The sequence below is a fragment of the Lynx canadensis genome, chromosome D2 (genome assembly GCF_007474595.2).
Source record: "Lynx canadensis isolate LIC74 chromosome D2, mLynCan4.pri.v2, whole genome shotgun sequence".
NCBI lineage: Eukaryota > Metazoa > Chordata > Mammalia > Carnivora > Felidae > Lynx > Lynx canadensis.
Genome location: NC_044313.2, coordinates 56,409,160 through 56,426,723, shown reverse-complemented (window position 1 = coordinate 56,426,723; position 17,564 = coordinate 56,409,160). Strand labels below are relative to the sequence as shown.

The following is a 17,564-nucleotide window of genomic DNA, read 5'->3' as shown; positions in this document are numbered from 1 at the left end:
TGGGATCCCTTCTCTGTTCGTTGGGCTGCAGGAAAAGGAACAGAAATAAGGGCTGACATGCCTAGATTTGACCAGAAGACAGGACCTGAGTATCTGCTCAGGTCTGAAACTTCGGCTTCCGACCCCCGGGGTAATAAGGGCAAGGAAATCCTTGACTCCTTGACCAATTTCAGTGATTTCAAATTTTGTAAGTAAGTCCTACAGCGATCCACTAGGTGGCATGCAGCTGACAGGACTACACCTAGGGCCTTTTGATGCCGAAGGCTCGGGACAAAACTTACGAAAACGGTTTTCGCAAAATAAAATTGCCCTTTAAAATTATTATGAAGAGTAACCGAAGTCACACTTTAATTTTACAACCCTAACTGTGCAGTATGCACATTTTACATAACATTTATCACCACCACCTAGCGTTCATCTAGGTCAGGGACCAGACACTTGTTCTGTAAAAGGCCAGAGTGTCAATAGTTCAGGTTTTGCAGGCCACACGTTCCCTTTCAAATACCCAACTAGATTTGTGTTCAGTAAACTTTCCTCATGGTCTCTGAAGGTTGAATTTTATGTGCCACAAAATAGCAACCTCCCTCCCCCCCCCCCCACAGGGTATACAAAAACAGGCAGCAGCCCAGATTTCAGAAGGTATTTATGTCAGCATTAACAAAAATTATTCAGTTGGTACTTAAACTATAAAACCTTTTTGCCCCAATTTCTGAATAAAATTAATGCTGCTCAGTGTATTCCCAGCCCAAGGGTTAGCGCTTGCAATGGTCCCAGTGACACAAACCTGTTTGAGGAAGTTAAACGATGACCCGTTATAGTAGGAGGTGGGACTGAAATTAGCAAGCAGTCTTCCATAGCAGGCACTGTCTTTTGGTTCCCTGACACAGAAGGTGCCTTGATCACAGTAACATCTAACTATTCCAACTTCCTAGTAATTAAGTTTCTTTCTCTCTAGAGTCCAGTGATTCTCCCTTAATGACACTCAGACCTCCAGTCTGAACTGTTGTGCGTCAGGTTCTTCTGCTTACAGCACATTAGGGTATAGAGTCCTAAGTCAACAGCCAACAGCCAACAGCCACAGTGAGACCCTTTGAGTGCTGGGCTCATGGACTCAGCCTGGAATTCTCATGTTCCACTTGAACTCAACAAACAATACATACATACAGACCCCGTGGCATCAATGTAGTAACACGGACATTAGTTTCAATCACAAGATGCCTCTGATACTTTTAGTACTAGGTCAAAAATAGTATGTTGCATTTTGCTTCCCATTCCATTTGTCCCATTAGTTTTAAAATCTCTTTTGAGTTTTCTAAAAACAAGGCTTCCTGCCAGCCTAGCAAATGCACAGGCACACGTTTCGTCCCTTCCGCTACTTTACCAAACGTAGCGCTCAGCTGAATCTCTCCAATTCTGTATAAAATGATGAGTGATAAGCAGCTAAACTGGATCCAGTCCTTGCTAGCATGTTAATATGAGATTTTGCTAAAAAGTCCACTACGTGCATCCTATTGCCGAGATGGCCACCAATCCCGGGATCAGCACATGTTCCAAGCCTCTCAGACGATAACTAAATTCTTTGGATGAAGTGTGTGAATAGGCCTAGCTTTTTTTTCCTCCTGGTAGCAAAACTTGTCTTGCGTATCATCTGTAACTATTTCTTCCTGTAACTAGGAAAAGAAGTTCTGCTTTCCCACCTCCAACAAATGTCATGTTCAAACTCAGAACAAACCAATACAAACAAATAAATAAAATGGAACAGGATAGTAAGTTTAACTTTTTATTAAAATGCTTAGGATACAGATTGACCTTCTTTTGTAAATGACTGTTTTACTTTTCCTGAAATAGGACATATATGCACTCTGATAAAACAGAATGAAAAGTCTCAATTCATGGGAGTTCTTGTACAAAGCTCTGATCCTCACTGTTAGGAGACAAGCTCCTCACATCAGCTTCTTCTGCAACCTTATTAAAGGAACAGTGTTTTCTGTGGAGCAAGAAACAGACGGATGCCAGTTGACTTTTCAATCTCCTCTTTCTCCAGTGGCCAAGATGCACCACTTTCACAAAGAGCTGCGCTGTGTAGAATCCATAGTTTTCTAGCTTGCTACAAAGTGATTAGGGACAAATAGGAAAAAAACAAGAAACCAGAAACAAGAAAACTAGCACTGCAATCATACTTCTCATGTCTCTGGATGAAGAAGTATGGGTTACCTTTAGCCAAAGGAAATTAAAAGTATGCATGTTAACGACCTAGTTCATTCACCATTAGCTAGATTTGTTCATTTACGGCTTTCACCCCTTTCCAAACCAACGAGTTTTGTCCTAACCCAGCTACGCTTGCAAATAAATGAAAGGCATGCTCTTCCCAGATTGATCCTTCATTGAGCCTCTGCACTGGGTACCTGGAAGTGGAAAAGTATGCTTTCCTAACAAGTCAGTGGTGAAGACTAACAATGAGAAATCCATTAAAGAACAATACTCTCCCCCCTGCAATTTGTTATCCACACTTTCCCTGCCTTCACATTAGACACAAGATTCTACTGAATTTAGTTGAATCCTCTGCACATAAGCATCATCATCACAATTTTCAATTCTGAGGAAACTTCTAATCTCTCATTAAAGGAAAAAATGAAGATATCCACCCATCTTAACAAAGGGTCTAATATTGGTTAAGATCATGAAAATCCCAATTTTACAGGTGACACCAAGAAAAAGGAATGCTATAAAAATAATCCTCACACTACTGGGGACACTGAGGCTTTTTATACTAAGGTCTTCCTGACAAGTGACGCTGGCTCAAAAAGAACACCACCACACAAAGTTAAGATTAGAGTTTCCGCAGCTTACTTCTGGAATGGAGAAAGGCAATTTCATACCAGAAAAAAAAAAAAAAAAATCATCTAGCTACAGATGTTAACCTTTAAACACCAAAAAAACAGGTAATCGATAAAAAGAGCTCACAAACAGTCCAATAAAGAGACTAAATCCTGCAAGTGAAAATTTTAAAGCCCATTAAAGAAATCTTTCCTGGATCCAAACAAATGATACAAATACCAGATTTTTTAAGTTCTCAACTCACAGAATTAAGAGCCCTTCAGTGGCTAACTTTGTCCTCTGCGATTCACCGATGCAGAAAATTTTTCCCTAGAATCTGTGCAAAAGTAACAGACACACACCTGCGGTGTAGGGCAATTCGGGAGGTGTTCTCTTTTAGGAGGCAAACGTCATTTCTTATAACTGAACATGAAACAGGTGTATGAAGAGAAATGAAGTTTCCCAACAGTATAAAAGCAAAGCAAAGCAAAGACCGGCTGCGGTTTGCAACTCTGTAAGTAAAATAAGAAAATAACTGCTCTATAATTAACCCCTCCACAGTGAGCAACCTGCTGTACACGCCCCGATGAGGAACGGGCCTGGCTGGCCACAGTGGACGCCTCCTGCAACTGCCAGGCCCAAGTTCCGCCCTTTCCCACTTCTCTGCGCAGAAGGTGGTGCCCACCGCAACAAGGCAGGCAGAGACACGGGGCGGGGGGTGGGGGGGGGTGGGGGGGCTTCTCTCACTAACCTGTTATCTCAACATAAGTGAGTTCACCTGACTGAGCTCTGGCCTCCGACGTGTTTTGGTGCATAATTTTATGAAGTCTCTAAATGCCATTCACTAGATCATGAGGAGGAAAAAAAAAAAAAAAAAAAAGAATAGAAAACTCTGGACCAAGTAAATTCTGAACTCAAAAAGTGAAGAGGGACACCAATTACATTAACAACGCTTTCTTTAAAAAATAGAATCACTTTCTTTTGAAATCAACCACAGTGGTGAGACGTGTTTTTCTTTCAGGTGCCCCATGATGGCATACAGCTTTACCCAGCAGATCCTGCCAGCTTCCGAGTCCCGGGACACTGACCTGCACTGGCATGTGGGGCAGCGTCACCTCCCAATAGTGTGGAGAAAGCACATGTCACCACTGGGCGATGAGAGGGCGGACAGAGACTCTTGGCTTCTCAACGCCACACACGGTTGAAGAGCTTTCCTTGTTCTATTAGAAAAGTTCATGAGGAAGCTGGGAATGGGATCAGTCCAGAGAAGTAAAACTCTTTTATTTTCACTGTCCAAACATCAGTCAATATACTGGGAGAGCCAGCGGAAGCCCTCGCCGTAGCCTTGCCTCTTGAGCACGCTGCACATGAACACTTCCATGGGGCGGGCATTCAGCTCCTTCAGGGTCACGTTCCCCTACGAGAGGCAAAACCGAGAAAAGCCTGTTAGCACCCCCATGGTGGAAGAGCCTGAAAGAGTGATCACAGGAATCACTTTCTCCATCCCTCAAAAACAGACCGAAGTAGGGATTCATGACAGAAATGCGGTCAAGGCCATACACATGACTTCCCCAGGGCTTCATGCTCTCAGGAGAAAATAAGCGGCACAGTCCTAGTCCCAGACTCTCTTTGTAAAGAGAACACACAGACATCTGGAAAGTTATGGCAGCAAACCAAGACAAAGGCCACTAGGTCCCACAGAACCAGCATGTTCTTTGACGGACAGAAGTCCCCAAGACTGTTCAGAAATAAGGACATTATCATGAACACAACCATTCAGAAATCTACACTGATGACAGGTTACGTTGAGAAAGTGAAGAGTCTTCTTTTACACGTAACACTCATGTAAAAGAGGAGAAACTCAATTAAATTAATTAAAGCAAGCGTTTCTAGAGAGATACTGCTAACCAAAAAGAGACAAGACTAAGAAACCATGTAAGAAAGTCAGAAAGTTATCAGTGATCCCAAAACTGCAAGCTGAAAAAGCCAGAATTCCTGCTCAACTACCACGGATATGGATTTTTCTGACAAGCGCTTCTCGGCAACAGAGCTCTCCTACCTGGGGAGAGCACAGCCTACTGATCCGGAAGACTTGGCTTCTATTCCTCAACTCATCTTCAAAATGGGGACAACAGTCCTACCTCTCTTAGCAAGGAACACTGGGGATAATCCAGTGCTGGGTTTCACTGCTTGGAAAGTGATATGAAAGGTCACTCTTCTTCATAACATGAAATCTCCAGTCAAAAACAAAACTGATTTCTGGTTAAGAAGGCCTCCTTCAAAAAAGATTTGAGGGGGGGCGCCTAGGTGGCGCAGTCGGTTAAGCGTCCGACTTCAGCCAGGTCACGATCTCGCGGTCCGTGAGTTCGAGCCCCGCGTCGGGCTCTGGGCTGATGGCTCAGAGCCTGGAGCCTGTTTCTGATACTGTGTCTCCCTCTCTCTCTGCCCCTCCCCCGTTCATGCTCTGTCTCTCTCTGTCCCAAAAATAAATACACGTTGAAAAAAAAAAAATTAAAAAAAAAAAAAAAAAAAAAAAAGATTTGAGGGGTGCCCGGGTGGCTCAGTCGGTTGAGCATCCAACTTCGGCTCAGGTCATGATTTCGCGATTCGTGAGTTTGAGCCCAGCATCAGGCCCTCTGCTGTCAGCACAGAGCCCACTTCGGATCCTCTCTCCTCATCCCCTCCCTCTCCTTGGCTTACGCTCTCTCTCAAAAATAAACATTAAAACAAACAAAAAAAAAGATTTCTCTGAATTGGGTTTGAAAGGGAGTCAGAAAACTCTTAAATTCGTCTGCCTTTCCTACCCATTTCTTCATCCTCATATACCTGAGGAAAATCTCATGAGAAAACTGAAAACACATTCTCCCGCCTTCAGAGTGATTACAAATCACTGACGGTAAAACAAACCCTAAGCCCAGTTAAACTTTTGAAAAAGACAAATAAAAAAAATCTAGATAGCAAAACATGTATGTTTCAAAAGCTGTGAGTTTCCTTTGTAATAGGTCCCCTGAAGATTTTTCTCTTACCTTTCCTGTGGTCTGTCCATAAAGCCCAAATATCTCACGCAGTTTTTCTTCACTGATGGCATCCGTTCTGTCGATCTTGTTACCCAAGATAAGGATTGGCACGTTGGATATTGTTTCATCAGTCATTAGAGCCTAAAGACAACGTAACAGCTAGTTGAGGAATCTATGAATGCCCACCAGATAATGAAAGCAACTCTACCTTTCTCTTGTCTATAAAGCATCAAATGTGAAGTGAAAATCTGATCATCTTTTACCCGCGCAATTAACAAAATCTTGACATGATACAACACTCTGAACATTAGGTAAGAAGCCCCTACACATTACTTTGACGTTAGGTAAAAATCCCCTAAGAGCCTCCAAACAATTGCAACTTAAGGCTGGGTCTATTTACAAGGCAGGAGAACTTTCCCAGCCTTAACTCTCAGATCAGTCACCCAGCACAGACCACCCTCGGGCGATCCACTGCGCGGTCCTAGAAGACTGAGTGCTCTGGCCACAGGAAGTCCCCGAGTAGTCACCGAGTGCCCCATGTGTGCAAACTGTCTCTGCCACTGAGAGGGATACAAAAAGAAGAGGAAGACCTATCTGTGGCCTCAAGAAATCCTCACTCTATGTTCATCCATCTGTCAACAAAGCAAGGCAAATGGATGACTAAGTGTCACAATGAACAGGGACAGAATATAAATACTGAAAGATATTCTGGGAAATCAAAGGCGAGGAAAATGATGGGCTTGAGGAAAGTCTTAGCGAGTCTTGAGGAACCTAAACTAAGCTCTGAAAGAGGGGGCAGGATTTGGATAGGTAGAAAAGAGGAGAATATAAGCAGTGGCTTTACAGTAGGAAAAGAATTCAGAAAGCCACAAGGAGCACTGCCTGCCTTTATGCTGACACACAGTAAACAGAATGGGAAGGCATGACTACCATTATGGTGCCAGGGTGAGAAGTTAGCTGTGATCGATCCTAAAGACCCCAAATCCAGAAGCTCCTGGATAGAACCTATGTGTAAAAACACAATGAATTCACAGAATCTGTGCTCAGGTAAGAGACAACAATCTAGCCTAAGATAGCAGCGTCCAAGGAACAGTGCAGGCACTCTGAGGAAGGAAGATAAGAGACTGCCTTCTAGATGAAAAGACAGATAAAAGAAAGGCCAGAGCTGGCAGAGATCTCAAGCCTGGGAATCCAGTGACCACTGACAGGAAAAGCTCGGAAAACAGGAGAGCCAAAGGGATAAAGGGGAACGCGCTTTGACCATCTTACGTCCCAGGAAATGTTAGACAAGATCAGAGTAAGGATGTCATTCATTCATTAAATACTAACCAGACGCCTACTGTAAGTCTGACGCTTTACTAGGTGCCAGGGTTTCACAAAGAAACGAGACTAGGTCCCTACTAAGTTCACAATCTGATGACAAGACCTACAAGAAAACCAGTAAAGACCACAGACACTGATAAGGCGGCAAGACTAACCATCTCAGAGGTCAGGGAAGGCTTCCTAGAAGAGGTCATGGCTGAACTCTGAGATCTCTTAAAGGGTATTTTTTAATTTACCGGCAAAAGGGGGTGGGGTCAGATGAGAAAGCCAGGCAGGGACAGCCACTTGTGCATACTGGAGGAAAGACGAGTTGTTCTCTATTTTTGGAAGATAGTTCAAGGTAGGTAATAAAGAGAAAAGCAGCTGGAGAAATGAAACAGAGGAAATATCAGGAGAGATCTTACGTGCCATACAGATTTGTGGATTTTATCCCAAAAGTGAGAGAGCTATTAAAGGATGTTAAGTAGGCCAATGACAAGTCTGAAAAAGTTCCTTCTAGCATTACGGCATGTGGGGGGTGGGGGGGGGGCAGTGAAATCTATAGTAATTCACAGGATCTAGACCATGTGTCCAGGTAGACAGTGGGGATGAGTTCCATTCCGGAAGACCAGAATTGGTAGGTAGAGTTGTCTAGCAGGTAGCGTCATGTATGAGGCTGGAGCTCAAGAGAGGTTTAAACAAGAGAAATCCATTTGGGAGCCACTGGTATGTGGGTGGCAGATGAAGGAATGGGAGTGACCTGGACCAGCCTGGGAGAAAGTACAGACCCTGGGGAACACCAAGATTTAAGGGCTAAGCAGGGGAATGGGTGCTCGTGAAAGAATCTGAGAAGTATTAGCCAGAGAAGGCACACCAAAACCAAGAACGTAAACGGGAGTTTGAAGAAAGAGAGAATACCAGTGCCAAGAGGTCGAGTCAGGGAAGGGATGCCCTATAGCGAGTCTACAGAGATGAGAGCTGTAGAATTCAAGAAACACACTCACAAATAAAGGTGACAGGTTCACAGTGCCAGAAACAAGAACGCAGAGAGACAGTTACAAACCAAATCAAAAGAGGCACAGGGTGAAGCGGGAGGGATAACAAAAGCAACATGACAGAAACTGTGAAGTCAAGGAAATGCAATGTTGAGGGGAGAGAAAACTTGAAGCGAGTCCTCGATAGTATGAAATGCTGCCGGCGACCAAAACTGAACACTGAGGACGGCCTGTGATCACGTTGGCGAAGTCCTTCAGTGCAAGGGTGGGCAGCCACAATGTGAGGACCCAGATTAAAAAACATAAAGAACTTTAGTATCTCTCCCAAGGCTGCATTATGCCATCGCTTCATATACAGTGACCACACGTGAAAGGAAAAGGGATTGCTTATGTTGGGGCAACCAGCATAAACTGGGCAGTGTCCGAGCAAACTGGACACAGTCACCCTATGATAGATATAAACAAAGTTAACTGACTCCAGTTCGTGCTGAGTTTCCTCAGGACACTGAAAAGCAACGTCTTAGCTTTTAAAACACTCTCTTCCTGTAGCCAGGACTGTCATCAAATGTTAACTGGAATGACAAAGTATTGGCGCTACTGAGCTGTATTTCTTAAACGAACTAGAGGCCAAGGGGCGCCTGGGTGGCTCAGTCGGTTGAGCGACCGACTCTCGGTTTCAGCTCAGGTTATGATCTCACGGTTCACGGAATCGAGCCTGCGTCGCACTCCACGCCAACAGCGAGAAGCCTGCGTGGGATCCTCTCTCTCTGCCCCTCCCACGAGTATGTGTGCACACGCGTTCTCTCTCCCTCTAATAAATAAATAAACTTTAAAAAAAAAAAGAGAAAAAGAGAGAGAGAGACACAAGCCGAGAAAAGAAAGACTATAATCTTACATTCAGCTCAACTTTGGATTCCATGAGGCGAGGGTGATCTGCACAGTCCACCAGAAAGACAATCCCGTTAATTGCCGGGAGATAATTTTTCCAAACCCGGCGTGCTGAAAGACAAAGTTTACAGCTGCATTGATAAAAAAAAAAAAAAAAATAGAGATTTTGAAAAATCTCTCCCTCTATATTTTTTTTTGCCCGAAAATGGGCAAATCTTGGCTAGGTTTCAGTAATAGTCGACTCCATATGGATTCTCCATGTCCTAACCGGTATGAAATCAGAACCGAGGGTATACACTGACGGCCCATGAACTAAATCTGACTTTTTCCAAATTCAAAAGTCAAGGTATTCTGCCAAACTGTAACACCTGGCAATGCCGCACACACCCACCCACGCATCAGTCATCAGCTGGAACTGAGGTGTGGCTGCCCCTTCAGACGATGTCTGGGCTCCAGTTTGGCAAAGCTTCCACCGCTCCCTACGGTCTGTCACCCAGTCACTTTTACTCAAATGACCTACCTTGCCCCCAAAGCTGTTTGCAACCTCTGAGTTAAACTCCTCAGGATGCCAATTACCTATCCACATACCTACAGTCTCAATCTAGTTCCCAACTAACCAATGCGTACTTGTACTGACACACTCACGTGCTCTGTCCTCAGAAGCCTGGGTCTGACAGGTGGTTGAAGGTTCCCAGGCAATTATCCCAGGGTCCCATGTTTAAAACCAGCATGCCTGGGGTTCCTGGGTGGCTCAGCTGGTTAAGTGTCTCCACTCTTGATTTCGGCTCAGGTCATGATCTTACGGTTCATGAGTCAGAGCCCACCATCAGGCTCTATAGTATGGAGCCTGCTTGGGATTTTCTCCCTCTCTCTGCCCCTCCCCTACTCGCTTGAGCTCGTGCACTCACCCGCACTCTCCCTCTCTCTCAAGATAAATAAATTAACTTCAAACCAGGATACCTTATAAATTTTATTTTTTTAAGACATGAAGTGGTAAAGATTTGGGAAGCAATGCTTCAATTGTATTATAATTTCTAAGCCATTCACTTCTAGTACCTTCAATGGGATGAATAACATCTCTACATCAAAGAGTTAATATTGGTTAACTCCAGGGATGCCTGGGTGGTTCAGTCTGTTAGGCATCTGACTTCGGCTCAGGTCAAGATCTCAGGTCCCAGGAGTCCGAGCCCCACATTGAGCTCTGTGCTGACAGCTCAGAGCTTGGAGCCTGCTTCGGATTCTATGTGTCACTCTCTCTCTCTGCCCCTCCCCTACTCACGCTATCTCTCTCTCTTAAATAAATATAAAAAAAAATTTTTTTTTAAATATATTGGTTAACTCTGAAGAGTGGGATGGGGAAGGAGAGGCTGGGGAAATTTTCACCTTCCATATTCCTAAGTTGACTGTATACTGAATTTGTTACGCTGAGACTGGACTACTTTATTTTTTTTAAGTAACCTCTACACCCAACATGGGCCTCGAACTCATAACCCTGAGATCAAGAGTCGCATGCTCTTCTGACTGAGCCAGCCAGGCACCCTGAGCCTGGACTACTTTTATAAGTTAAACATTTAAAGTTTTTTTAAAAAAGGAAATCTTCATATGTATAGCACTTTAGTAACTTCTGTAAAATGGTAACTAAGTTATTATGATAAGTATTTCTGTTAAATAAATTTTCCTCAAACAAAACAAAACTATATAAAACACATTTCCCTTCTTTATCAAAACCTGAAAGCTAAATTTAACACACCAAATAACATAATTCTCAGTTCAGGTGCCTAAAAACTTCTACACCTGCATTCTCCAAATGGTCTCCGCTCATCTTATAATTATATTATCTCTGAATTTAAATCCTTTGAAAGCAGAAAAGCCACCATACGCCCATTTCTACCGCAGTGAAAATAACACAAACCCATTATAGAAAAAAAGGATACGAGACCATCTGTAATCTTCCATGAAACACACATACACTAATGTTTCTGTATATATTCTTTCAATCTTTTTTCTGTACAGGTATTTTATGTGATAGTGATCATACTACAGAAGATTCTGTGGGCTATGTATTTATTCATTTAAATATTAAATGAATAAAATAAATGTAATTATGTGTTAATGAAATGACAGAATACAAAATCATCTAGATCATTCCTTAGGCTTTTGGTTAAAATTACCAAAATTTTAACCACTGGCTCAAGGTGGTTGAGTATTCAACTCTTGATTTTGGCCCAGGTCACACATAATCCCAGGGCCATGCGTGGGCTGGAGCCCCATGTCTGGCTCCATGCTGAGCATGGAACCTGCTTAAGTTTCTCTCTTTTTCTCTCTCTCTCCCTCTCCTTCTGCTCCTCTCCCCCGCTCACGTGATCTCTAAAATTAAAATAAATGAATGAATGAATGAATAAGTAAATAAATAACTTGGCTAAACCATTAAGATTGCCAATATTTTGGGTTTTTCTAACTACATTTTTAAAAAGCTATATTAGATTCAACCTAATGAATGCTCCAAAAGGAGACTTCTCAACTCAATTTAATAACAAATAAATATGACAGAATTTCAATAGTTTCTTTTTTCTACTTTCCCAGAATATTTATTCCTACTTCTTAAATGTTTTACTCCTACGCTTAGAGTCTTGTCAAATGTAAAGTGAGTGTCCACCAGAAAAATACCCCATTCTGTATATTTCTAAAAACCACACAAGATATCTGATAGGAATCTAGGAACTAAACGAACACGTCCTGCATAAGGCAAAAAGCACTAAGAGAACAAGAAGGTGGAAAGAAATGTCCTACCAACCACCCCAAGAGGACAGATTATACAAAATAGATCAGAATGGTCACGAGTAATCCCCGTATTACATTTGCAACTTTGGACAAATCTGAAATTACTTGCAAAAAGCAACAATTTTCTACATACTTACACTCCACTGAATAAAGAACAGAGACATGATTAAATCTGATATGTGAGTGATACTGTACTGGATCTTGTTCAAGAAGAAAAATGTTATAAAGGAGATTATGGACACAAGTGACAAAAAGAGAAATCTATAATACAGAGTAGATAAAAATAAAACTTCCCGGCTTTGATAACTTAAATGTTAATATGTATTACACAGAGAGGGAGACTAATAAATCAGGGCAAAAGGTATAAAGGAGTAGAGTTCTCTGTATTTATACAACTTTTGACAAGTTTGGTATTACTTAATAAGTAAATAAAACAACTTCATTTAAGTAATAAGATCTCAATCATAATTTAATCACAGCTTAAGAGGTAAAAATGACACGCTGCTTAAAAAAAAAAAAAAGAAAGAAAGAAAAAAAAAGGGAGGCATAAAAAGAACCAAAATGGTGACCCGCAAGTCAATACCATTCTTCCACTGAGTTGTCTTACCTTGCTCATGCCCACCAAGATCAAAAGTTGTAAAAGTCATTCCAGCAATTGTCAACTCTTCTGAGGCTGAAAAATTGTTAAAACAGAAAAAAAAATAAACTTCATCCAACAAGGCTCAGCTACCAGTATTGTAAGCCAATACAAATGCAAAACCTAACGAAGCTTTTACTTTGTAAAGGATACAAGAGTGAAAATATTCTGAAATTATTCTAAAAAGCCAAGTTTTTTTCTCCAAAGTGTTTGCTGCTCCTTAGAAGTAGATATGGGAGGGGCACCTGGGTAGCTCAGTCGGTTAAGCTTCCGACTTCGGCTCAGGTCATGATATCACAGTTCGTGAGTTCAAGCCCCGCAGTGGGCTCTGTGCTGACAGCTCAGAGCCTGGAGCCTGCTTCAGATTCTGGGTCTCCCTCTCTCTCTGCCCCTCCCCCACTTGCACTCTGTCTCTACGTGTCTCTCTTTAAAAAAAATAAATATTAAAAGAAACTTAAAAAAAAAAAGTAGATATGGGAAAGGTGTTGTTCCCTTATAGAACTAGTGAAAATAAATACTGACAAAGTTCCAGAGGTTGAGACTTATGAGTATATGACCTGAATGTGTCCTATAGGGAATTTTTTCAAATGAGCTGTCTTTTGGGACCCCCGTTAATACAAGAACTCCATCAACTGGGAATTCTTCCCCCAACCCTAACATTGTCCTTCAAATATCAAAAGGTCACCTGGTATTTTCAAACCTACTCGGATGTAGTGTTGGAACATGCTGGCCCAAGCGGTCATCTTTGAGCATGTGTAGAAGAGTGGTTTTGCCTGCATTGTCCAAACCCAAAAATACAAGTTTTCCAGATTTCTTGTAAAGCCCTAAAAAAGAAAAATATTTTTACATAAGTGTGCTTTCTCCATACCAAAGGCTGCTTGTATTTAGACTGTTGGAGGAAATGTACAAAGTTTGAAACCTCTGATATATTTTAAGGAAATGGCTTTACCTAGGAACTGGAGCACACTGCTGAAGCCATTGTAGATCCACTCAAAGATGAAAGACATTATTAATGCTTCCTACCTGTATAAAATACGAAAGCGGCAAACATTAGCTTTCTGAATGCTAGTAGAGTTCCGGAGAAGTTAACTTTTATTCTGTAGCCCTGATGCATGTTTACAGTCCCATGTTTTCAGGCCCAAGAAAATAAAGGATTTTGCACCCTGGAGGGAAGTCTCCCGGGTCCTCAGAGCTGCACAAACTCCTGGTTTTCTAACAGTCTTTAATCTATGATGCTCCAAAGACTAGGAGTTACAGATAAATCTTCCTCTCTTACTGTATGACTTACTCCTCCAGGCAGCTGCTCCTCCACATTTCTCTAGATACATCGCTGCTGCCTACCCGTTAGCAACACCTCTAGGAAATCAGTCCCATCAATAATCTGAATCAAAATGTCACATCAATACACTAAGTAGAAAATGAGAATGAAAAGCACATTAACGTGAATGAAAAGCATATTAACCCTTCCTTGTAAACACTCTGAAAAACAAAGCCACCCAAATCCTATCGGCTGACATAATTTGTCCTGCTCCACTTAGCAATGCTATCTTTCTTTAACAATATTTATTGAACCCCTCTTGCAGATATGTGTCTCAACTTATAAAAAGAGATGATATCACTATTTTGGAGAGTCATGAAGAAATAAGAGAATCCTTTTGTAATGTGAATAATTAAGGCCTAACTCACTTTACAAATACGGATTTTCTTAAAATAAGAATACTCAAAACAAAAGATGACTCAAAGCTACTAAAAGGTCTAAATACACTGGTAATAAGCGGGGCGCCTGGGTAACTCAGTTGAGCGTCCCGACTTTGGCTCAGGTCGTGACCTCGCGGTTCGTGAGTTCGAGCCCCGCGTCGGGCTCTGTGCTGACAGCTCACAGCCTGGAGCCTGCTTCGGATTTGTGTCTCCCTCTCTCTCTGCCCCACCCTTGCTTGTGCTCTGTCTCTCTCTGTCTTTCAAAAATGAATAAACATAAAAAAAAATTAAAAATACGCTGGTAATAAGCAAGAGGACTTCTGAAAGAAATTAAAGAGGGTAAGATCTAGAGCCAGTGGTGGTGGTAAAGTTTCTCAGAGTCAGCATTTTCTGCTCACTGAACTTTTGCCTCAATACCTCTGACTTGGTGCAGAATAAAAGAAAGATCCCCCACTTTCACTCCTCTCTCCATCAGCAAGAGCATCTGAACACAAGGCTATACTAGATGTGACCAACTGCTATCAAATATAACTTTCATGAATTTTTGTTTCTTTAAAATAATAAACAAAAATTCACTTTTGTTACTTTTACTAGTGACCTTAATAGGCTTATCCACAAAAACACACCTATATTCTTCAAAGAATGCTAGATTAAAAAAAAAAATTGAAAAATGAAGACAATATATGTTAATTTTCTTTTTTCTGTCCAATAACTGGGGTTTGCTTTTAAATCAAGCCTGATCTATAAACTTTAGGGATTGCTTAATGCTTATTTTCTATGACTCTTCTCATGGAAGGCCAAATGAAGCTTGGGAGTTTGGGTGAGGGTGAAGGCTAAGGCAAAAGCTTTTATAAAAAGGTATTAAATAAGTTTTTTTTGACCTTTTCAGTTACATTAAAATATACTTTGGCAGAGACCAAATTTAGCATGTCAAATAATGTGTCTGGGAACTCAGTCTGCACTTTCGGAAGTCCAATGAGTTAACTATACTTACAAAGCTCCTGTTCTTAAGCTTCCACTGTAGGTAAGTAAAGGAACAACGTGCCTTTTCTCTGCAACCCCCCAAACCGGTCATCCTTCCCTACTTTTCTCAGTCTACCACTTGGGAGAAGCACGGCTCACCTTTACAGGGCACCTCTCATTAAGAGTACTCCCACTCTGATCACTCCTTTAAAACCCACAGTTACATATTCATTTGTACTACACTGGTTTGCAATCAATACTTTATAGACTCTCTGAAGTTTTACCACATCATTTTAGAATTATCCCCAATTCAATGACTTCTCCAAAGCTGACAAGGAGAAAACCCCACTTAAAGGAATTTTTCATGATAACTGAACTAGTCTGATTTTCCAATTCACCTTCCCTTGACATCCTTGCTTAGAAAGTCCTATAATCCTTCCCTCCAAAATGATCTATAGAAAATGCTTGAAGAAACTCTTCAGGTGATGTTGAAAAATAATAAAAACCATTACTGGACCCAAAGAGTTGCACTATTTGGCCACCCAAAGTTAATGAAATGTCTCTGATGGCTCCTCCATCCATGAGATCTTAGGATTCGCACCCCTCATGAATAGTTTCACAGTTTTGTACAATGCCTGCACATACATCTCGTTTCAACCTCACACAACACCTTACTGGGGAGGAGTCCTTAGCCTCAGACAAGGATGCTGACACTCCTAAGTCAGCTGACTTAACCAAAACTGCTCAACGAAAAGAAGTATCAGTGCCAAGACCAAAACCCTCCTTCTTAAATTCCAAAGCCAAAGCTTTTCTTGTTAATATCACATAAAATTCAAATCCAAATAACAAAACGGTTTTTAAAGGAACATTAAAACTTCCTTAACCCACGAGCTACACAGATGATAATCTTCTCAAGTTTTCTTCCTTACAACTTATCACACCTTCTGAATGGTATTTTAATAATGGTATTTTAACCATCCAAAAGGGTATTTTAATAACTGGCATTCTATTTCCTATCCTTGATCCGTCCTACCACCTCATGGCATCTTATGGCAAATTAGAGTACTCTAAAACTTAAGAACTCCAAACTAACACAAAAGCACTGCCAATGTATCCAAAACTGTGCAAATTTCAGGACTGACTGAAGTCAATAAAAGAGGAGCACTAGCCAATATATACACTACTTTCTATACATCCTCATTACTTCTTACACATACTCGTTACAACTCTGACACACCATTCCATACAGATCTGGGATAGCAAGCTTCTGGTTTTTTAGCTAAGAAACTGTGCTTAGCTGCAGGGTAAATGTCAAAGGTCAGCTCCAAGGCAAAGCACCACAAGTCCTCTATCACGACCTAAGTAGACGGACTGAGGTAAAGGAGAAAACACAAGAGCAAGGGAGAAATTACAAGAGAGACAAGTGGGCTTCTGACCTCTAGGCTAGAATCATTAAAACATTAATCTATACCAAACGTGCATGAAGTAATTTGTCGACGCATTGAAGAGAGGGAGGAAAAGAGGAAGGTGGAAGAAGAAAATACAGGGTTCGACCCAAGACCTCAAATAAAACATAGCTGAAGGGCGGGGGGGGCGCACTGGACTAGGAGCCAAGAGATCCGGTTCGAATGCTCACTCTTGCTCTCTGCGAGGCCTTGACCAATTCACTGCCTCGGCGAGCTTTATGATTCCCCAGGTTGCAAACCAAGGATAATCATCAAGGACTCCCACCCGCCTGACCAAGGGCTGGGAGGCTCATCCGAGACGAGATGTGAAATCGTTTCGCAAACAGGAGCGCACAGTACAGACAAGAAACCTGTTATCCCGCCCAGCCGCTTCGGGACCCTCGAAGGAATGCAGATCGACCCGATATCCCAGGGTCTGTCAGGAAACGGAGCAGACCGGCCAAGTCGGCCAGTCCCCACCCAGAACCAACCCCGCGGCCCCGCAGAACCGCCTGCGTGTCACTTCCCCCCCACCAACCCCGCCTGCGCCGGCCTCCGCCCCGACCCTCCCCGCCGTCAGCCCCAGCCCCTCCCGCTCCCCGGCTCCCTCCCTCGCAGCAGCCCCCAACTCACGGCCGAGGGGCTCCTCCGGCAGCAGCGGCGGCTTCGACCCTCCCTCACACCACACAGCCCAGCAGCACCCGAAACCGCCAGCTACTCGCCGGATATACGTAACGCCCCCTCCCCCGGGACTTCCGGGCGCGTGCCTGCCCCGCCCCCTCGTAGCGTCACTGCGCTCTGCAACGCCGGGGCCGCCTACCGACCACTCAGGCTGCGGAGGGGCGGGCCTCAGAAGCGCCCAGCGATCCCAGGGGCGGGCCCGGCTTGGCCCCGCCCCCTCCCTTTTGGACGGCTGGACGCGCGAGACGTGGCAGCGCTGGGGCTCCGAGGGCGGGGCCGAGTCTGGAGTCTTCGCGGTGCGCCTAGACTCCCCCCGATCGCCGCTTCTAGTCCGACTGCT

General features: G+C 42.9%; 1 protein-coding gene across 1 annotated transcript; it reads right to left on the bottom strand.

Annotated features, from left to right (window-relative positions):
- Positions 1 to 1,766: 1,766 nt before the first annotated feature.
- SAR1A (secretion associated Ras related GTPase 1A) lies at positions 1,767 to 17,291 on the bottom strand. The gene is made up of 7 exons (XM_030334084.2): positions 17,177 to 17,291; positions 13,387 to 13,460; positions 13,142 to 13,261; positions 12,408 to 12,473; positions 9,027 to 9,130; positions 5,844 to 5,975; positions 1,767 to 4,234 (listed from the first exon to the last, which is right to left on the bottom strand). Exons 2-7 carry the CDS (start codon positions 13,442 to 13,444, stop codon positions 4,118 to 4,120), a joined length of 597 nt encoding a protein of 198 aa, XP_030189944.1. The 5' UTR covers positions 13,445 to 13,460; positions 17,177 to 17,291; the 3' UTR covers positions 1,767 to 4,117.
- Positions 17,292 to 17,564: the final 273 nt, after the last annotated feature.

What these genes read in the sequence shown, in the direction of transcription:
- SAR1A (XM_030334084.2), bottom strand. Translation starts at nt 13,444, where the DNA reads ATGTCTTTCATCTTTGAGTGGATCTACAATGGCTTCAGCAGTGTGCTC. An exon ending in CAGTGTGCTCCAGTTCCTAG is followed by an intron (nt 13,262 to 13,386) that starts GTAAAGCCATTT and finishes TTTCTTTTTTAG; the next exon opens with GGCTTTACAAGAAATCTGGA. An exon ending in TCTTGGTGGGCATGAGCAAG is followed by an intron (nt 9,131 to 12,407) that starts GTAAGACAACTC and finishes TTTGTCTTTCAG; the next exon opens with CACGCCGGGTTTGGAAAAAT.